Source organism: Mesocricetus auratus, unplaced genomic scaffold (assembly GCF_017639785.1).
Source record: "Mesocricetus auratus isolate SY011 unplaced genomic scaffold, BCM_Maur_2.0 Super-Scaffold_100027, whole genome shotgun sequence".
NCBI classification, from domain to species: Eukaryota; Metazoa; Chordata; class Mammalia; order Rodentia; family Cricetidae; genus Mesocricetus; species Mesocricetus auratus.
In genome coordinates, this window is record NW_024429208.1 from 20,059,827 (window position 1) to 20,083,407 (window position 23,581).

Genomic DNA, 23,581 nt, shown 5'->3' on the forward strand with positions numbered 1-23,581 from the left:
TGATTTGTTTTTTCACATGGCCTTTCATTCTATGTGGTATATTTTTTATTTTTGCATCCTTTCAAGAACATTTAAGGATTAAAATTAAATATAATGTAAAAATCTATGAATTTCTTTGAACAATAGAAGTAACCATTTATTTACTACTCCCCATGGGATGATGATATAAAAGGCATTAAACTAAACCCATTATGTTAATTGAACCTAAATACTCCCCAGAACGATAAGCTGTATTGTTAACTTCATAGACAGAAACATGAAATTTTACTGAACATACTTAATTGTAGAACATGGGCTTTCATTGTGTAAAGTATTAGCTAAAAAATAGAAATTAAATTATTTCCCACATGCATTCCCAATCTTTATTTGTGTGTTAAGAGCAGTCAACTAATTCTACCTTGGAGTTACTCTAGAGGTCACTTCCAAGAAAAATGCCAAGTAAACTTAACAATGATTGAGTTATCTTACAGTTGTCAACAACTGGATGTGATTTTAAGTAAATGTCTTGAAAATCATTTCATCAAAGTAAGTAGCTATCCTGTAGAGATCACCGCTCCTGCAGAGTAGATGAGTGGGTAGGAATGACCAACCACTTGTGGAATAAATTTCCCAGGATAGCATCACTTACAGACATGTGGCCTAGAGTATTCTGAAAATAATGACAGCATCAGGAAAATTGCTACAGATGGCTGCAACATTCAGAGCAGATGAAGCTATTGAGGTCTTCAAAGGCAAAGGAAGAATACAATGAAATCTTTCATTAAACATCAACAAAGTGAATGATATGTTTCATACAATGTTTATAATAAATATATTCTTGCTACTATATATATTTATATACATATATATACTCTTAGAACATGAATGAAAATATGCAATGCATGTTTTCTCTGTGTTTCAGTTATCTGCTTTGATATTAAATTTCAGTGAGCCCAGAATTATATTATTTTATTCATGCTATTTTGAGCTGCAAAAAGGAGCCTATCTTTCATTCATGCTATTAATTTAAGTACTTTGCCAAATAACAATTACAATTTTTAAAGCACTGCATTTACATTGCCAGTTATGGCAGGAGTGAGAAATGGGGTAGGCGAAAGTTTTTGTGATAGCTTTTAAATGCTATCAAATGATTTCTAAACACATGAATTCAAACTTGCATGAGATCAGTACCAACGGTAGTGTTGGTGTGCTTGTCAGGTTCTTTTATTCATTTGAACTGAAAATGCTGGTGCAATGCCAAAGTCGGTGTCTTCTTTAAAGTAATTTTCTACCTGACTTATTTATTCATATTAATAAGAAATGTGTTTTGCTGTAGTCACTCGTGGCAGCTGAAACAGCAAAACACAAAACTGGTCCAGGAAGATCTAATTTGTACATGCCAACACAATGCTCCTTCCAGTCACAATCAACTACTATGCCAGCATCAGTGAATTTCTCTATAATGTTTAATGAGAAAACTGGGCAGGGCAGAATATCAAAAGTGGTTTCATCAGTGTTCAATTTTCCAATCCACTTATAGTCTCAAGATTCCCAAGTAATCGGCAAGCCCCAGGAGAAGGTGAAAACAGCTAATGATTATTGTTTTTTATCCCAAGCATAAGAGCCAGGTAGACAGACAGGCAAGGGAGAGGATATGGGCACTAATAATTGTATTGCCATTCAAAACTGGGAAAGACAAAGGATAATCAAAGTGCTGAGTGATGAGTTTTATCTTGCATATTCATAAGTAGCAGATGGCAAAAGGAAAGGACAACCTTAAATGGCTTCTAGTAAGCCTGAGGCACTTTCTTCAACCACTTCTTCCCAGAAACAATCTGGAAAATCTGAACAAAAGTGTAACTGTTGCTGTACAATAGTCATAAACAGCATCACATTTGTGTGGTCCAGTTCTCACTGGGAAGGAATCTTTGGCACTGAGAACACACAGTTATCACACATGGAAAGACAAGGTTGAGATGTGGCCAGAAGCAAGACATCAGCACAGAAATGTGAGAGGGAAAAAGAAGTGGCCATGCTTTTGAAGAAGCCACACTGGTTTAATTTTCATACAGCAAATAAGAAAACCAAAACACAAGCTTGGGAGTCTTGAGTAAATGCAGGTCCATTCAGTTGAGGATTCATACTTTGAGTGTGGAGTTACTCTTTTATTCTGGTAAGAAAGAAAAAAAGCTCAGTTCAAGTAATTATGCGATGTGAGAGTGTATGAGATTTAGTAATGAGAAAGGATTTCTTCTGAGAAAGGACAAGTTTACAGACCCAGGGCAGTCCAGTGCCTCGGCTGCACAGCTCCTTCTACTGTTTCTGAGGATTTTGTGCTCCAGGTAATTAAAAGTCTTCTGTTGTGGTGGTTGTTTTCTTAAGCTTAACAAAGCCTACATATGTTTAAGAACACTGTGTCTCCTAGGGCAGGCTTTCCCAACATAAGGCCCTGACTATCCTAAGGGGTTAGATGACCATTTTACAGGGCTCGAATGTCAGACATCCTGCATGTCAGATATTTACATTATGGTTTATAATATAAAATTGCATTATAGTAGCAAAATTACAGTTGTGAAGTAGCAATGGAGGTAGTTCTATGCTTGTGAGTCACCACAATGTGAGCAACTGTATTAAAGGGTAACTACATTAAATAAAATGATATAATATTTGTGTTTCTAATATAAAAAGAAATATATTAATTCTCTGCTGAGCATATGTAAAATTTTACACAGAGTGTATAGGACCAACAAGAGCTTGAAGGGCCTCTGGTCAGCTTGATTGTGGCAAGCATCACTCTGGCAGGCCTTCTCCTTTTCCCCCATTCCCTCTGCCTTGTCAAAATTCAGTAGAATACCTAAATCTGGCCACAAAGGTCCGTTTCCTTATTTGGCCAATCCTCCTTCTGAGACTGACTATGAAGTTCCAGCTATCAAAGTATTGAAGTCCAAAAATCAAAAGCCCCCTTTGGTTCACCTGATTAACATGTCCAATTAAAAGTAAAGACCTCATTTTAACACGGGGTTTCCTGTTTCGCCTTTATAAGCCACCATTTTCCTATGTGTCAAGTCTGTCTCCCCTCTATCCAGAGATAGTCCTTCTTCCTTCCAGGACAAATATTTCTTCCCCCTCTTCCTTATTCCTTTCTCCCTTCTCCTGCAGCCTCTATCTCCTGTCTTTTTCTCTTATCCTTTGTCCTTTGTCCCTCTAGGGCAAATGAGTCTCTTTTGTGATGAGAACTTGGCCTTGGAGGTACTGAGCCGATTCTTTTCCTTTCAGAGCTCTTCTCCTAGTTGTACAGGTTTGCAAGAACAATTTCCATATAATGCATAATCTGTTCAACACATGATAGCATTGAAAATAATAGAGTTACTTCTGGCATCTCTCTAAGGCCCAGGTCTCAATATATACACACAGGAAACTGAAATTCTTGGGTGGTCTGTGCACTCATAAATGTTCTTAGGTTTTACATTGCAGAAGCAACATATGCCATAAACACAAGCCTCCCTAGGGGCATCCACAGTACTAAGTGGTAACTCTTAGGGAAGCGACATGTTGGGACGTTCAGTTACGCAGTAACTTTAATGAATCGCCTGATTGATGACCAATGTAAATTTGAAGCTGGCTTCCTTCCCAGAATGCTTCTCAGCATTGTAACACAGTCAACACAGGAGGGCAGCAGTCTGAAGAATTAAAAGAAAGAAAAAAATTGGGGGGCCAAAGCATGAATATATAATAGATGCCGAGTTCCACAGCAGGTGCTAGACCTCACACAGAATATAAAAAGTGAAATGCTAAAAGTGAGTGATGGTACCCTGACACCTCTCTTCCGTTAGAGCTCTAAAGGGCTCTAGAAATTGCCCCAGAAACTATGGGCAGCATTTGTTCGGAGATTATTTTAGAAAGAGCTATGCTGTGAGTACACCTTTGACATCGAAAAGGACACAAGGGAGTTTTCAAACCCCAAACCAAGACTGCGATATAAATACAAACGAGCTGGAATAAACTACATGCAGTTGGGACACACACTGGCCTGGCTCTCACCCCATTCATGAAAAGAATGAGGAGGGGAGTGGTTACAGAGGAGGGGAGAGGATGCATTTGAATCTAACAACCCTGATGTTGGAGGGCATGTGTCATAGAAGGCAGCCATGATAAATGCATTAGGAATGCCAGTCTATGGGCATGCACAGTCTGGCCTAGGAGGGCAATGTGGCAGATGATGCTGAAGGGTTCGCCAAAGAAAGTCACAAGTGTAAGGTACAGGAGATAATCAGTCAACTAGCCTGCAGGGTTGCAGCTTTGGGGCCCAGCAGAAGAGTCTTCAAAAAAATTTTTTAATCCTTACACCCATCTATTTTGTATCCCTATCCCTATACCTCTCCTTTCTCCCACTTCTAACAGCCCCCTCTCTTCCATATACATACACATCAAGATGTGAATTGGGAATTGCGAACATCCAACCACTGTCTATGTAAGTTCTACACAACATCTAACATTTCCTCTGCCATATTTCAGTTACTATTTCTTGATGCCTCTCCTTAAAATCTAAGTTTTATATAATATCTATGCTTTAACGAGTCAGAGACCTATGTACTTGCTACTCAACATGCAAATATTTAAATTATCTTGCTGCTGTTTTAGGTGAATCTCATGGAGTCCAGGTTACTTTTAGAAATCATGATATATCTAACAACGACCTTGACTTTCTGATCCTTCTGCCTTGACCTCTACAGTGCTGAGATTACAGGTGTGCTGAATCACCATGCCTGCACTGTGTTCTGGGCTGAAACCTAGGACCTTGTGCATTCTAAGCAAATCCCCTAATACTGAGCCACACTCCTAGCTGCCAAATTTTAAACAACATATTCTACTGAGCATCCATTACAAGTGTTATATTATTGATTTCATTTCCTTATCATGTCTGTAGAATGTTGTGATGAGTTGTTATTATACAGTGATATATTTCTTTCATTAAGGCCCCAGCTCTTACAGATTTTATAACAGCCCCAAACAGCGCCAACGACTGGGGACCAAGTGTTAAAACACATGAGCCCACAGGGGGATATTTTTCATACAAACCTACAATCCTTGTTAGAGGGATTTACTAAGTAACATTTTATCTATGTTTATGGAAGCTATGCCATTTTGCTGCTTAGCTCTTCGGGTAGATAAAAACACATGAATTGTTCAATTATTTTCTTGCAACAATTTGGAGCTAAACTGTTGGCAATGAGGGCGGGAAGTATTTTGTGAATCTTTGTAATAGCTCAACCTGGCCTCCTCAGGCACTCCTGGACTCTGCCACAGATCACAAACTAATTTGAGACTCCTAGGCTTCTCAAGGACTTAGGCTATGAAGCACATTAAGGTACCCCAATTTCTAACTCCCATTTATAGGTTTTACATGTAATGTTTTGCAAAGCATGATTTCTGTTTTGTCTCTAGCCATATTTACCCAAATTTATTAGGGGAAAATATTTTTCCCCTTAGAATTGCTTCATGAAAAATGGAGTTTAAGAAGTTATTTTAGCCAGGTAGTGGCTGTGCATGCCTTTAATCCCAGAACTCAGGAGGCAGATTTCTGTGAATTCTGGCCAGCCTGGTCTACAAAGCTACACAGAAAAACACTGTCTTGAAAAACCAAAAGTTAAAGTTACTTTAAAAATCATGTAAAAATAGAATATGAGCAAATTTTAGGGTTTGGTTGCTTATAGCCAAAAGTCTTGTAAGGATTTGTTGGGAGGGGCGTTGCTAGGTAATTGAGCAAGATCAGTACCTGTTGGTATTGTTTTCAACTGAGTACAAGAGGGGAGAGAAAAAGATTTAGCATATTCCCTCCATGGCCAGTGATGCTGGTGGACTGCCAGACACACAGGGTGGGGAATGTACTACCCATATGATTCTCTTCAGAGTAATATTACCTCTGCTGCTCAACAAAGAAAGGTGTGTGGTGAAATTTGCAGTGGATGTCACATCTGCCTAAGTTGTGTTTTCTTTCTTAGAAATGTTGGTAAGCAGGAGGTCGAGTCTTTACATATGAATTTGAGAAACAACATGTTAATTTGACAATAAGACATGAATTTTAGTTAAATTCACAGTATTGTTTGTGTTTACACTTTGGAATCAGCTATCTATAATTTTTCTTTTTGCTTGTGTGTATAGATGCATATATATGCCTGTTTGTATATACATGTGTGTGTATATATATATAAGCTTAAATTAAAGCAATACTATTTAAAATACTAGAAATGTAAACAATATTTGTAGGTTTTAAAGAAACAATTTGTATAACAGAGAACAGGGTATTTCTTAGTAATTGTTATCTCAATAATTTACTGAAACATTTAAATTAAACAAAATGTGAGGGCTAGAAGACAGCTCAGTAGTTGAGTTCACATTGCTCTTGCAGAGGACTCGAGTTTGGTTCCCAGAACCCACATGGGGTGACTCACCATTAACTGTAACTGAAGGTTCAGGAGACCTCAGCCCTGTAATAGCAATTGTACCATTGCACACATGAACACACACACACACACACACACAGGCACATTTAATTGGTTTTTTTAAAAAACTCTAAATGAAACGAACATAATATAAATGCTAAGCTAAATGTATATTTTACACATAAGTTTAAAATAAGTGCAATTTTTTACTGCAGGGTTCAATAAAAATATACCTCATTGATCTCCAAAGTGTAAATGTTTTTTATGTCTTATAAAATAACTTTTGACTAGAGTAGCTTCTAGCCTTCTAACATCTGACCATCTGATTTATTATTTTGGTATTTTAGGAGAGGGAGAAGCAAAGCATACACTAAACTAGGTGTGGTAGTCCATGCCTGTAACCCCAGCCAGAACTGGGAGAATCAAAGCTAGCCTGGGCTACATAGCCAATTCAAGGCCAGCCTGGGGTACTTGAGACTCTGTCTCAGATTTTTTTAATTGGTTCATCTTCTATTCATAAAGTTAGAAGAGACAAAAATTCTTGAGGTCTCTGAGGTACATAGAATCCTCTTTCTGGAGCAATTAGCCATCTCCCAGAAGTTTCTAAAGTGAAGTAGGAGATGGTCCATAAACACGAAGAGTCCTCTGCATGAGGAGGGGGGAGATTTTCAGTGCAATGCGACAACTCCCTCATAGGACACCCCAGCCTGCTTCCCTATAGACTTGTAGCTCAAGAGTGAGTCATTAGACAGAAGGAGACATTTCTTAAACACCCTCAAGAGGGATTCTCTTCTTCTGCCTCTCTCTTTGCACTTATGTTTCTATGTGACTTGGTGTGTGTACCATAAATTACAGTTTGTGCACTAGAAAGCAATATGTGAAGTGGACAAATGGAAAGTAAGTTCTCTTTTTAATCTGACATTGGTACTTGGTGGAATATGGAATGCAGAGGTCAGAGACTACGGGGGAGTGACATCTAGTGTGTACAAAACAAGGCAAAAGCAAGAAATAAGCCTCCTCTGTGTAGCAAGACAGTAGAGGAAGAGATGCACAATTTCTCCAGCCACCACAAATTTTACTTTGATGATGTTAAAATAAGCTTAAATATATCATTAACCTTGTATTTATTTGTAGTATATCATCTGTCAGATCCATAGCATGCACATATATGCTGAATAATTCAGTCATCTGTCCTGTTTATCTAAAGTACACTTTTAATGAATTTGATGCACCTATTTCCTATTTCTGGTTTTGGAAAATAAGGTCATGCTGGTTAATGAAAAAAAATAATGCAAACTTTATATCTCTCCTTGTGTTGCCTGAAGTCTTATTTGAGGTGACTGAGAAGTGTATACTTTCATTTATCTTTTCTTAATCCTTGCAAATTAAGGAAGAATCAATCAAGAAAATGAGACAGAGTGAAACACAGAGACACAGAAGTCAGGACTAAACACAAATTTTCTTAATAACCAACTCTATCTTCTTAATATAGCATTTTCTTTTTCCCTAGATAAGTAAATTCTTACAGAATTAGGCCAATCTAATACAAAAATAATAAGGTATAAACATAAAGCACAGATATAAATTCTTAGAAATGTTACACATGAGACTACTTATGTTGTAATAAAACAGACAGGGCTAACATATTCTGGAGTTGGGGTAATTATCTAAATATTTGGTAATGCTTAATCTCTAAGCCATTTTTGGGGGATTCAATAAATAAATACAATCTCTTCCTTTGGAGTGTCATGTGGTAGTCATCAAAAAATATACCAACTGTGGAAAGTCTTAAGGTAGGATAATTTGTAATTTCAATGAAAATGTAAAATCATCAGTAATATTTTCCTTTTCATTTCACACTGCTACACAGTTGTCACTCATGTCAGAGCATTTAGTTGGGGGCTTGCTTACAGTTTCAGAGGTTGAATCCAATACCATCAGGTCATGGAACATGGTAGCTAGGCAGGTGGGCATGCAATGATAGTTAAGAGCTCTGGGCAAAGAGCCCAAGAACTCAAATATATGAGCCTATGTGGGCCATTCTCACTCGAACTATCACAGTTTGTCAGCAATAATGCCTCCTCCTATTGAGTTGCCTCGTCCAACCTCAAAATGAGAGCCTTTGCCTTGTCTTGCTGTATTTTCCTTTGTCATGCTTGGTTGCTGTCTCTTGGGTACCTGCTCCTTTGTGAAGTGAAACAGAGGGGAGGAAAGATCTGAGGGAGAAAGAAGGTAGGTGGGAGATGGGAGCAGTGGAGGGAGGGGAAATTTTGGTCTGGAGGTATTGTATGAGAGAAGAATCTGTTTTCAGTAATAATAATAATAATAATAATGCCCAACTCTTGTGTGGCTAATTTTTAACTAAATTATGAAGCTATTTTACTTCATGGGAATTACCAAGGTTGAAGAATAATATTATAATGGATTAGTATTATAATGGATAATATTGGTAAGGATTAAGGAATGATGTTTTAGGGCAAGCCTCCCATGCTGTTTTGTCTTCATCTGAATGGAACAAACTATTTTATTCAGAGGACATACTTCTTAGCAGTTTGAAGACATTATTGGTCTCTTAGTTAATATTTGCTTCATTATGTTCTCAAAATGCCATTTTCTTGAGGCCAGTAATGAATTTTTGTGATAAAACATTTGTACATGTAATATTAATATTACAACAATGACTTACAGAATAAGTGAATGAAAAATGGCCTATTGGGGCAAGTCAAGTCTCATAAAAATTATGAAAATAGAAGATGGTAAATCTTTCTCTCTCCAAAGGAATATTATATCTTCCTGCAAAACATATGAGCTATTTATTAAATTGTACAGAATTATTAAATTATTAAGACAATTAAATTCTAAAATAGAAAAAGCACTCAGAGTCAAATTGTGATGCTATGATTCTTTAAAAACACTGTTTTGCTTTGTTAATTTTATTGTATGTGTCAATGTTATCCTTGCATGTATGCAAGTGCACTACGTGTGTTACCTGGTATCTGAAGAGGTCAGAATAGGTGTCAGATCCCCTGAAAACTGGAATTAGAGACAGTTGTGAGCTGCCATGTGGGTACTGAGAATGGAACCCACGTCCTCTGCAAGAACAACAAGTGTTCCTAACTGCTAAGCCATCTCTCTGGCCCCCATGCTTTGATTCTTGATAAAGTAGTAGAATGGGTTTATTCTGTATCTCAATTACTTTGCCAACTTTTAGAGTCTATAATTCCTTCTAAAATAAAGAGTTCACACTATGCCCTTTTACATTGATTTGTTGAATATGTAAAAACAAAACTATTTTTTTTGCAGTTCGTTTTAGGTACTATGGTTGTTTAAAACATAAAGTAGAGTCTGCAGAGACAGCTCAGCAGTTAAGAGCACTACTGCTCTGGTCAAATCCCAAGGTTCACAACATTGTGTAACAGACCCAGGAGACACGATGTCCTCTTCCAGCATCAATGTATACGATACACAATTGGTGCAAATATAGGCAGGCACACACACACACACACAGACACACACACACATTCATGTATGTGTATACATAAATACAACTTAAAATCCATAAAATATCTAATTATGTATTTTCTAATTCATACTATTCATATGAAATATAACTCCATATTAAAGATTTTCTAACTTCAGACTATAAAGCAAACTTACTTTAAAAGTTTTACTTAAAATTTTTAATACAGTATATTTTGAGGTTCTTCCCAGCTCCTACCCCCTTCTCCAGCAAGCTAACTTCAACTTCTTTCTCTTTCTAAAGCAAAAACAAAAAGGAAAACTGTTTCTATAAACTCATCTATTTTTTTCCTCTCTTTTCCTAGGGAAATAAACCCTATGGAATTTAGTTGGCTACTCCATAGTTCCTCCATTTTCATCAGGATTTTGTGGTGCAACAGATCATGAATGCTAAATTATAGCAACCTGAAAAGAAAGACACAAAGTGAGCAAAAACCTACAACCTTGATGTTGATTGTGACAGTAATTCTTCCACCATGTTATTATATCATTTTATACAGAATTTCATTTAAAAGAAATTTGTATTTTTCAATAAGAAAGTAATGCCAATTTATTTCCTTGACACGAAACACTAATGAAGTCTACTTATTGTATCATCTATGTGTGTGTGTGTGTGGGCGTGTGGACGTGTGGGCGTGTGTGTGTGTCTAAGATAGTGTGAAATAGGATAAATGAGGTTTGGAGCAGGAAGTCAAACTAGATATGAAAATAATGTGTATCATATTTGAAATAAAAATAGAATTAAATATGAAACATAATATGCACAATATCACAGAATTCATTTTGTACCACTTACTTATATGCATATTTATTTTCATATATCTGCATGGAATATGCTGAAAAGATCTTTCAGATACCTCCGCAGAAAAAATATTACTAATGAATTTGCTTTATTCTGCCATTTAATAATCCATATGCATTGCAGGCATAATTTTAAAGTAATATTCTAACTGATTTTAAATGATTTCTTAATAATTGTTTATCTTTTTCTAAGGTGAAAATATTGTGCTACATATCTGTAATAAATTTTTAAATAATGTGAATATTTATTAGCAATAAATTAGTTAGGATTTAATAGAAATACTAACAATTAACAGAGGAGCTGCAATGACACAAAAATATAGTGATAATTTACATTTTCAGGTAAAAGCACTAGCTTTGACTATTGTGAGCAGTTCAAGTGCACACAGCTATCCTGGGCAAAAGGAGACTTCTTATTAGAAGGCCTTTTTGACAAGATGATGGTTTCTTTCATCAATTAATCACACTTCATTTTACTGCTAGCCTATAAAGTAGATATCTGAGTTTCAAATTCTTTTATTTTTTATTATTTTTCCAAACAATAGATTTAAACATGTCTCTCTCCTCACCCAACTCCTACCAGATCCTCACTATCTCCCTACCCACTAACTTTCATGTTCTTTCTTTCTCTCTCCTTGTCTGTCTCTGTCTGTCTCTCCCTCTTTCCAAAAACTGAAAATCAAAACAAAGGAACAAAAACAAATAAGACCAATAAATGCCAACACTTGTCATTCTCTCAAGTTTGGAGACTGTGAAAGCTTCAGGTGATACCATATCATACTTTTTGCTTCCCCTCTCTGTGTGCAGTTCTTTATTAAAAGGACAAGAAATACAGTTTTAATAGCTTTCTTCAAAGTCACGTTGAGGAAATCAAGATTTATGAAAACTCAAGAAGAGACAAAAACTTCAACGATAAAAAGGTTTTTTATTATTTAGAAATAAAATGAGGCCCATTCCACAGTTTACTCAGAAATTATTATTTGAACTAAAACATTTATTTTACAAGTTACAGGTATCATTGATACTAGTTATTTATTATATTTATCGTACTTACTTTCAACTAAGTGCATTATATAGTAAGAAAAACCTTATGTATATCACTAGACTCTTTTTTCACTATTAAGGTAGATACATTTTCATGATATAAATGTTGTATATTACGCTTGTACAATATGCTAAGTGTAAACTCATTTGCTTGCTATTCTAAGAAATGAGGTATACATGTTGAAGTAGGAAAAGGATACTAAGTTATGGCCAATGAAACTGTATAAGTGCTAACTAACAAATGCATATCCTGTAAGGTATAACTTTTGTGTCAGTGCTTTTAGCAATAATTTAATCATTTGTATATCATTTTGTGTTCATAGTTCCTCAATTGTAATGTCTTGGTTATAATTATCATCATTCTCTAACATTTTATACTTTAGAGATTTCAGCTTCTAAAGTAAAGGTCTACTTGGGTCAGCTGAAATGGCTCAGCAGGGTAAGGATAATGTTACCAGTTGGAATAACCTGAACTTGATTAACAGAGGTCACGTGGTGGAAGAAGAGGACCAACTTCCACAAGGCTTCCTCGTTCTCCACATGCCCACAGTGGTATAAAAGCATTCTGCCCCAACCAGTCAGATTAATAAGCAAATGTAATGAAATGTAATGAAAAAGAACATAAAAGATTGTGAATAATTAACAATAAGAGTAAATTATCAGAAACGGGAAAGACTGGACTATAACATAATAGGAAGAATGCCAACCAAGCACACCAAAATTAAGCAAAACAAGTCATAATGTTTAAACAAATACTAACTTATACAAGTGACTCATTTACAATGACCACCATGACTTTCTTATTTATAAAGTGCAGCAACAGTAATCAGAGCACATCAGCCATGTGTGCTTCCATTTGGGGCCTCTTGAATATATACCAGCTAGGCAAAGCTAATAATCATCTTCGGTAATACCTTCAGAAGCCTGTAAGAAGCAAATAGACAGCCTACTGTGTGACCAGATGCACTGCTGCGCAAAATTAAAACAGCAGATGCTCTTTGTTAGAAAATAAAGTTTTACGTAGAGATAGAGAGGAAATTCAAAACAAGTATTTCCACATACTGGGAAGTTTAAAAAGGAAAGATTGTTGGAATGCTGATAAGAAACATTAAGCTGATAAGAAAGTTAAGCCAAAGATGAGTAATATTATTATAATGAAGAAGACAGACATAAAGAACAAAAGAATGTATTGGGAGCAAAGAAACAAACAACACTTGATGTGAAACATGGAATAACATGTGTAATACTGATAGGCAATTTCTCTTTATCAATGAAGATTATTTATGGGTTTTGTAAAAATTTTTAATACTATGACGAAAAGAAGAAAACAAAGTTTTGGAGTCAGGTAGATGAAAATAATTAATTAAAAAATATATAAGAATTTCAAAGATAACAGCAATGTGTTGTGGAAAACGACTTATGAATTCCCTTGTAAGTAAAAATTAGAAACCCAACAGAGATGAAGCAAAAGGAGTTTTCCAAACTCACTCATTTATACCAGATAAATCACAAGTTCTCCAACCATATTTTTTCATTTATACAAGCACCTCTGCAAACTAGCACCCCTGTCTACCTCCTATGTCTGTGTTTTCTGTGATGTGTAGCCCCTGAGCACACGGCCTTTAGGTTCGACCTAGACTCTCTGGATATGAAGGTGTCTGGCGTTCTTTTGAATATTTCTGGACTATCCTTAAGAAAATGAAAATATGATTAAATTCAGTGGTAGAGACAGGTCAAAGAAACTGTGATAAGTTAGACATTATTAAATATTGCATTTTATTTTACAATGGTTTTCAAAATATAGATAAATTCCCTGTCTTTACCCCTTCCGTTGTTTATAAATCAGATTGGTGATGGAATAGATTTATATAGGTATAGATAGGTAAAGACCTGTCAATCATCTATCAGAGTGAATTTGGGAAAACAATGAGAAGTTCAGTGTCTCCTTTCCTATCAACAGAATGGTTTGCCAGCTCCCTGCCTGAATGGCTGCTTTAGGGGTGAAATGAGAGGACATATGTAAGGTTCTTGTATTGTTGATCAGCAGCAAAACTTTCTTCCCTCTGGCTAGATTCCTCACCAGTGACTTCAGGGCACAACTTTACCTCTGATTGATTTCCACCGTTCCATTAGAAGCTTCATTTTTAAAAGAATGGAGTTTTCTCTGCATCACTTCTAAAGTAAGCCTGATTCTGTTAAATGATGTCATTTGATATTCCTGTCTCATTTTACCTTAATTGGTCACTTGTCCTTTCTCTAGTTCTTATATTGATGTACTTAATTACTTATTAATATGTCATTATTAATTTTTTATTTTTACAGCATGTGTAGGGTATGTGTGAGTGTGTATGAGTGTGAGTGTGTGTGTGTGTGTTTGTGTGTGTGTGTGTGTATACACCACTACTGTGGGGACCTGACAGCCAACCCTAACTTGATGGCACTGTGTTACTGCCTGTTCTATCCTAGCCAGTTAGTGACACTTTGCCCAGAGTGTGCAGACCTGTGTAATAATTTACATGTAACTCCCTGTGATGGCTAAAGAAAGGTAATATGGTATCAGACATTCCTTAAGGACTGTTGACTTTTGATATGAAATGCCTGTGCAATGCTAGCAGTCTGAAGGTAAGATAAGAATAAGATAATGGTATCCCCGCTTTCTGCTTTGTAAACTCACTTACCACTGTGGGACTGGGATGAAGTGATCTTTTCATTACTATACAATGGGAAACGGAAACAGGTGAGAGAGTAGAACAATTTTCTTGCCTAGCCATGGATTCCATAGTTAACTGTAATGCACACTTTGCTATCAACCTTTATAAACCCTTCCTTTAACTCCCTTCAGCACAGCGTGCTGTCTAGCTCTAAGGCTGCTGCCCTGTCAGGAGTAAGAAAAAATTCATATAAATTTGAATTGAGTTTAAGTCTTTGATCTTTCCCAGTGGATTTGAACACCTTAACACTGCAAAAGTGTGGAGGTCAGAGAACAATTTTGTGAGAGTTGTTCCCACACCTCCATTTTGGGTTTCAGGAACTAAACTTGGGGTTTTAGGCTTGTGTAGCAAGCACGTTTACCCACTGAACCATCTTGCTGCCTCTGAAGAATTCCATCCTTTCCCATTAATATCAAATACATTTGATGTTAATTTTAATCTTGCATTTGTACAATGCAATCAATCAGGGGTGCACTAGTAATAGGCTTTGCTGGACATTCTTGTTTGTTGTTTTGAATCTTGAGATCTGAACTATAATTTTGATTTGGACATTAATTAATCTCATAAACTCAATCCACCTCTATGAGCTCTGAAATCAACTAAAGGTCTTGAGATATTTGATGCTTCATTCAATTCATAACTTATGACAGGACTTGATCATCACAGTTGTTCACTGTGAACATCAAGTTTCCATGTACTTAAACAGAGGAGTCAAACGAAAACGTGTTTCCATCTTTCAGAAACAATTCTCTCTAGCCCCCGAGTACTTTCTTCTTTCTGCTTTGCCCTCCTAGAAGAAAACTCTCAGGAACATGTGGCCTCACTAACAGTGAGAACAAGCCCATGTTAACTGATGGAAAATGGCAAACTCAGAAAGAACAAATAAGTTTCACAGCAATATAAAATGCTCGTTTTTTTCTTTCCAGACATAAAATCAAAAGATGCACACATGGAAGCTGTTTTATGAAGGAGCACTTAGGCAGAGAGGGAGATGAAAATGTAAAAAAAGAGCTAAAAGGCAAGTAGTGTGAGGACTCAGGCATTATGCTGCCCCGCCCCTGTCACTCAGGCAGTACTCTGGTCGGCCCAGGGTTCCATGAGTAGGAGTCTACAGGCAGGTGCAAAGGACCCCTTTAAAAGAAAGACCTCTGCCGACTTATGCTCTCTTACCTAGGTCTCTGCTCCCACCACTCACCCTTTCCCACTTCCCCCCTGGGTCAGACAGACAGGACTTTTCCTGTCTGGCTCTTCTCTTATCTCCTCCTTCTGCATCTCTTTAATTCTTTCCTCCCTTCCCCCTCCCTCCCCTTTCTAATAAAACTTCTCACTTACACTCTGTCTGCCTGGCGTGTTTGTCCCTCAGCCTCAGTCACCCTGCCATGGACTCCACCAAAGGCCCCTACACAAGGTCCCCCTTTTGCTTTATCATAACATGTAGTACTAGAAAACATTGAGGTAGAGGAAGAAGAGTAGAGGTTAATTTTTTTGTCACAGCTTGCCTTATATTACACTATTTATTATAACAAAGATGCACTACTCATATTTATAGTATAAAGATATACATATTTATAATAAAATACGATTTTAAACATTCACATTGGTTAACTTTTACTTATGTAACCTTTTAATGAAATGTTTTGAGTCCATGAAGTAATATGCTTGGAAAAAACAAATATTTTTTAGGTAGCCTGTGGTAGAATCTTTGTCTCTGATCTAAGCAGGAAATTTTGGATAGCTCTAAAAGTAACTGATTGCATCTATGATAAAAAACTAATTATGATAATAAACACATAGTTAGAAGAAAAAACACAGAGTCTTTTCATTATGGAAAGCTGTGAGAGCTGGCACCAGGGTAAACAGAACAGAGCGAGGGCAGCATCTTGAGAACATCTTGTAGTGAGACAAATGCGTCCAAGGAAATCAATAGCTGAGGCTGTATTTAAAGACAATTATTTCAGAAAGGACACAAGCAAAGACTAATGATTTTCAGCAAATATTTGCAAGTCCATAAGAAATAAGAGGCCTTCCCAAAAAAGGGAAGCAGGGTTCAAAGCAGAAACTGAAAAAAAACCAGCACAACAAGACTGCTGAGAAACTCAAGATGCACTGAGAGTCATTAGCAAAACCCTTATAATGTTTGCGATCATGATTTTCTGACTGCATAAATAAGGACTTCTCTTTCTAGACTGAGGATCCCAGTCGCTGCCAGTGTTTGATATCACCCTCACTTTTCTTCAAGTACTCCTTCTGAATACCGTGAAGTCCAGAATATTCATTGTCCACCCCACTCCCTAAAGCTAATCTTCATCTACCTAGGACCTGTGGGCATTTACCACCTCTAATCACAGTTGGGATTTTCTTAGTGTATAGTTGAAGTATTTGGTGCCCTTTCTAGTCAGTTTCAGGACACCTTGACACAATATACCACACCTCTGAGCATACCCTATCCATTTGAGAACCTATGGCCCTTATATAGAATAGGAAAACATTGCTTTATCAAATTAGGCCTGCAAGCAATAATCTACACAATAGACTGTATATTTCTTTAACTTCTGATATTTTTAGTTACTTTTTGCCAACTTTTGTTTATCAGGACATTCACAGCAGACACACTGCCTATGATACATTCTCTCCAAACATGTTCAACTTTCTACAGTTCCATCTCCAAATAATCTATACTGATTTTAGTCAACCCATGGGGTAATCCATTGATGAAGGAAAAGCCATCATAATTCAGTCACTTCCTAAAGCCTCACCTTGACATCTGGTTGCATTTGGGAAACCATAAACCATAAACCTTTGTGGAGGATGTCTCATATTAAAGACTTAACAGTAGTTTCCTTGCTGTGTACTTCCTAAGATGGAGGTTTTATGAAGTGCCAATTCTAATAGGTCTTAATACTAAAATCCCTGAGTCAGAAATAGGGGTAAATGCTGAAAGATCATAGAAGCAGACCAGCCAGCCGTTAGTTCTTACTTCTACCAAATCCTCAGACCAAATAGGTGACCCTGTCTCTAGGAATCCTCAGACTGAACACCCTGAGCTCTTGTCTCCTCCCACCTTATATTTCTCTTTCTGCCCAGTCATATCACTCCTGTCTCTACCTCCCTAATGCTGGGAATAAGGGCATGGGAGCCCAAGTGCTAGGATTAAAGGTGTGAGCTCTGTTTCTCTTTTAGACTGATTTAATCTCCTGTAGACCAGGGTGACCTTGAACTCACAGAGATCTGTATTTCTCTGTCTCCCAGTGTTGAGATTAAAGGTATGTGCTACCACTGCCTAGCCCCTATGGCTAACTAGTGTGGATTGATTTATTGCCATACAATAAGTATTCATTAAAAATATTTAAATAAATGGATAAAAGGGTATTTAATAAGGCAACAATGAAAGCAAGCAAGGGGACAATATAGTTAATTTCCTGCCATTGTGATAAAACATCATGACCAGAAACAATTTATGAAAGAAAGAGTTTATTTTGGCTTAGGGTTCCAGAAGAAAGCCCATAATGGCAGGGAGGCATGGCACCAGGAAACAGGAAGCTGGAGCAGGAGGATAAGAGAACACATATCAAAGAAAGAAACTAAAGAAAGAAAGCAGAGACGGCTAACTGGAAATGGAGTGAAAAAATAAACTCTGAAAACCTTCCCCCAGTGACATGTGTCCTCTCTCAAGACTCTCAAACTCCCGAAAGGTTTTCTAATTTTCACAAACAGCACCATCAACAGGAACTAAATGTTGAAATATTTGAGCCTAGGTAAGACATTTCTTATTCAAGCCACCACAAGGGGCAAAGACAGAATAGATGGAGAGGTCCCCTAAAATGTGTGAAATAAGAAAAGCAAATGTGAGTAAGCCTTATGCTTGTAACTTAGCCCTGAGGACTCCACAGACACTGTGGACTACTCCTGAGAGAAGGCTTGAGGTCCTCTAAGTTTGCTTATACCAGAGTAACTTCAGTCTCTTTGATTGATGTGTTTCTTTGGCAGCTAATGTCTAGAGCCTGTGATGTAACACAGCAACAGGCCTCTGAAGGAGAAAATAGATCTCTGTGTATTAATTGGTGAGCTCCTATCTCTTTGCATTTACATGTCCCACTGGCATTTTGTTTAGCAATTTCTTCTGTCAATTTAACATTCAAATCCTCCACAACCAGGGGCATGTTATAGTCTGGAAAGGATTCCAGGAGTCTTCGAAGCTGGGGAGACAGAGCTTCTGTTCCTTCATGTTGGCTGCTCCAGTGGTGAGCACACGTGACTGCCAGGGTGATTTCCTACACCTCCTCTGAGACAGTGAGGCACTTAGAAATGCGTTGGGCATGCGCTTGGTTTCAGCTCACTGCAAGTACAGAAACTTCATTCCAAATGCAAGCCTTGGTGTTTTCTGTTATTGTCATCATTATTAGCATTATTGTCTCCATCATTCTTCTAGAGTCCCTTCTGGAGAGATTCCTTTACACTAAGGAAGATTAATGCCCCCAAATTAGGCTTGATCAATATATTTAGTGAGGCATAAATGCTATGATTAGTATTTGATTAAAATTACTATCTTCATTGAGTTTAAAAAGTAAATATATTGAAAGGGAATCTTGGTTGTCTACCTAATCTCTATGTCTCTCTTATACTCAAAGAACCTCATATTATGATGAATAATATACCACAATAAGTTATTGCCTATACAAATTTTGGATAAATAGGCATGTTGGGTTTATTCTCCAAGTTATGATAGGATATAAGCAAAAATCCCTGACTATTTTAACTTTTATATGTTTTAGTAAACAGACCACTGTGGAATGGTTAAAATGTATTTTACAGCCATTTTTAAAGTTAAACATTATTTTTGCTATAGTATATTTTTATGTTTTATGACTTTAATTAAATTTCTGATTTCACTCTGAATCACTGCAATATAAGACAGTATAAAATCTATTTTAATCAGTAAATCTGTAATCATTTTGTGACTTTCCAGAGTTCATTACACCTAGGGACTGAAAATGGGGGGTAAATGTTAATAACCTGCACTTTGTCAAGCTCCAAGCTGCATCCTGAAGGATCTTTTTTCCACAACCCAACATCAGATGACAGTCAAGAGTCTTGTCATTTGCTGGGGAGTTACTCAATGGGGAAAGTACTTACTGAAGAAACAGAGAAACCTGAATTTTGTTAAATTCCTGCAGATCCATGTAAAACTGGATGTGATAGCACCTGCCCCAAACAAGAGGGGAGACTCAACACGCAAGGTTGCCCTCTGACGGGCACAAACTTTCTTTGGCAAGCACACATCCTCATTTATATTACGTTATAAACCTGTAGATCAGCATAGATATGCACACACAAACACATATTTTAAAAATAATTACAGAAAAAACGTTCTTGTCAGGGTTTCCTAAAATGGTCATCCTTAAAAAGAAACCTAGCGCTTACTCTCTTCACTTTGACCAGTTGAAGTTTTTTAGTTGACTGTCATCTACTGCAGCAAGAAATTTTTTTGTGAGATCTAAGAGATGCACTGTAGATAACTGATGACTTCTAGGGTTAAGGAGTCAGTTTATTTTTAAAATGAGGCCCCTCATAGGTGTGCCATGCCCCAATCAAGGCCCCATCCTCATGAAGGTATGAGTAGCATAAATTAGACTGAGTTAAAAACCAAACCACATGAAATTGGTGGAAAGGAATGAAGCAAGGACAGGATAAGAGAGCAGTTTGGAGGAAGGAAGAGGGTAAATATGATCAAAATACAATGTAGTCATGCAAAAATACTATACTTTTAAAAAGTCAAAACAAACAACTCTGTGCATCCCACATGTGATAAAGAGCACTAACAGACACATTGCATATTCATGATCACGTAAAAGACCATGGAATATGAAACAAACATAGGCTACCTCAAAGAGCTAGCATGTTTCAATTTATTGAGAAAACACATATCCGGTCAGTTCTTGACAGCTCAGTATCTTTAATTAAAATGTATCCAAGTTGCATCATCATATGCTTGCCCCAAAAGTTCCCTGTAGTTCAGTTTTAACATGTCAAACAAGTATCAAATATAGAAACTGAGTTAACCACTTCATTGTAACATTCACCGATTTCTATTTACAATTCTGCATAAAGAAATTCCCTCTTTTATATCACAAACATTATTATAATAAGCAGAAATACAATGGGCAGATAACTAAATGTGTACAATGGTATGATGAAAACTATGCAAATGTCAACCTGAGTGAGAGAGAGAGAGAGGGACCGACATGGCAGATGTTAATCTTCTAGATAGCTCTATGTGAGACCTCTGTAAGATGTCAGGTAAAGTAATGATGACAAAGTCCTGAAGAGACCCCTTTGCTGAGTCAAGGCTGTAGGGGACTGGGCTGCAGGGGACTGTAAGTTGCAACAGGCCAGTTAAGTGAGCGTTCTAGCAAACTGAAGAACTGGAGAGGCAGCCAGTGTGTCTGCCCCCAGGGAACAGGAAACACATCAGAAGTGTTCTTCAACCAGTTGTCCAGAAGAGTGCTTCTTGGGTTTCTGTGTTTATACCTGGACCACAAAGGAGGGAAAGCAGTGCAGCCTAAAGACTCCTGTGGTGTGAAAGCATAGAGTTATTTTCTTCTCCTGTGGTAACAGAAAACCTGAAGCCAGTGCCTAATGACTCTAAGTCCCCTCCTGGGGCTTCTTCAGTGTGTGACCTGAAGCACTATACCACTCCTAAGCATTACACTGACACATTCTAGAATATTTATTTTTCCAGAACTCTAGCTCTTATTTTATAGAAATTAGAACACAAAATTCTCTATATCCCTCCCCCTACTTCTCTATTCTATAGTCTGTTCCCTGAAAACCATTACTTATAAATTGTCTCTCCAGTTTGTTCATTAGGATGCTTTTCAGCTCACAGGAGTTACTTTTAAAATATAACCATGTAGGCAAGCCTCTTATTTGAAATAAGATGAGCACCTTTAGTGGGGGTTCCTAGGACAAAGTGTTAGACACTTACTTTATTTGATATTAAAAAAAATTGTATCCAAACAAACAACGAAAAAAATCCTTGAAAGAGAGCTGGGGAGGTGGCTCAATGAGAGATACCCTTATTGTATATGCGAGCGCAGGGTTCCAGAACCCAAATAAAAAGCCAGGCTTAACAGAGCATGTCTATTACCCCATTACTAGTGCAGAAGGGCAGAGAAAGACCGATGTTAGTGGCTTACTGGTCAGTCTGTCTGAGTAATCTCCAGGCTAGTGAGAAATCCTACTCAGATAAGTAATAGGGAATAAAGAGAGTAACTGAGGCTGACCATTGGCCTCCATATGCACAATGCGAGCATGTACACCCATGCAAGCATGCACACACACACACACACACACCTCATACACGAACATACATACATACATGCCCACACACATACATACACGCAGCCCCAAAATCCATGAAGTCTCCACAATTAGTCATCTTCTCTGTATTATTCTTCAATCTACATAGTCATCTGTCCTGAACATAACATGTTTCAAAGAAAAATACTTGGCTCTTCAGATTCAAAAAAGTCGAATCACTTCCTATGCTGATAGAAAGCTCTGAGTTCTGAATTTGTCAGCATTAATGCCCTTCTGGACGATTCCCATTAGACCAGTGGCTTCCACTGTTTGGAGAGAAATCATTTCCCTGAAAAACTTCAAGTTGAACATCTTTCTCCCAGCATGAGTTTCAGTCACCAACTGGCTCTGCTTCTGTGTCCTAGCCAGCTTGTTTCTCTGTGGATATTCTTACTCTAGTCACCTCTGTTCCCACCAACAGAAGTCACTTCAAAAGATGCACAAGGAAGGAGAATAAATGTGCTGGGAGCAGGAGGCCTCTGTTCTGGCTGGCCTATGCCAGCAGGAGCTTCTGGATTTCCCTTCCATTATGTTCTTTGTTTTTAGAGATAACAGCAAGAAACCTACTACAAAACTCTTCCGCCAAGGTTTGACTTAAATTTACATATAAATCTAAAGTTACTTTTTTACATGTCTTTTATTGAGTTCTGTTGGGAGGTTCCCTGCTAACTTGTTCCTTTATAAAGTCCTCTAACACTGTAAAGTAGTCCTGACACCTCCCCAAAGGGCAATGTTTCAACTGGGAATCCCTAGCCAGACGCCCCTGGAATGAAGAGCAGAGTGACTAAGTGACTTCAGGACATCTGTTGAGTGGTGAGAAATGAAAAGGTGTTCATTCTCAGTGTGCTTAATAAATCCCAAATGACAATTGAAAAGCTTCTCTACAGTCAACAAAGGAGCCACAAAGCCTGAGGAAGCTTACTTTTGACAGCAGTTACTCCTTTGGAGAAAATGTGCTCCCTGGGGTTGACAGAGAACTGGAATCATTAGTGCGGGCCCCGTGGAGAAGGGGAACACAGTTGGTAAAACTGACATACCACCGAACAAGAAGTATGTGCAGGCCCAAGAAAGACAGTGTGCATTAAAAATTACAGACCTAACTGGACATGCGTGAAAGAGAATGAGTTCTATAATCCAAGGTTATCACAAAAGTATATATTGATGTAGTCATCCGAATTTGTGGCACTGTCAGCTTACTTTCACATGTTTTATGAAATCCAATTTGCCATCCCAAAACTCTTTGAAATGTAATTGTTTAACATAAATTTAAAAAGGAAACAGATGACAGAATAAAGGGATGGATTTCTAACGTCGGCCCAATCTCGAAAGCTGCATTACAAAATATGTAGTAAGCCGGGCATTGGTGGCACGCACCTTTAATCTCAGCACTCGGGAGGCAGAGGCTGGCAGATCTCTGCAAGTTTGAGGACAACCTGGTCTATAGAGTGAGTTCCAGGACAGCCTCCAAAACAATACAGAGAAACCCTGTTTCGAAAAACCAATAAATAAATAAATAAAATATGTGATAATCAAAGAATATGTTAAAGGTTCATTTTACCTGTTGAGCAAATGGTTCAGAATGCCCTGGAATGTGAAAACAACATCCTGACTGCAGTATAGGTCTGAGTAACCAAGGAAACCAATTATCAAAGCACCAGGGTAGGAATATAATGTTTGGAGACAAACAGAAGTAGTTTGATCTGCAGAGGAAAAGGTGGATAAATT

At 37.4% G+C, this 23,581-nt stretch overlaps 1 protein-coding gene across 13 annotated transcripts in view; it reads right to left on the reverse strand.

The window, feature by feature from the left end:
* Positions 1 to 23,581, reverse strand: part of Ctnna3 (catenin alpha 3) — a 1,429,068-nt gene that overhangs the window by 226,456 nt on the left and 1,179,031 nt on the right. Inside the window, exon 15 of one of the 13 annotated variants that reach the window (XM_040732547.1) lies at positions 19,368 to 21,066. The exons of the other annotated variants lie outside the window; for them this stretch is intronic. Coding sequence (XP_040588481.1) covers positions 20,839 to 21,066 — 228 coding nt within the window. The 3' untranslated portion in view covers positions 19,368 to 20,838. Of the gene's footprint in view, positions 1 to 19,367; positions 21,067 to 23,581 lie in introns of those variants that run through there. 13 annotated transcript variants of the gene reach the window in all.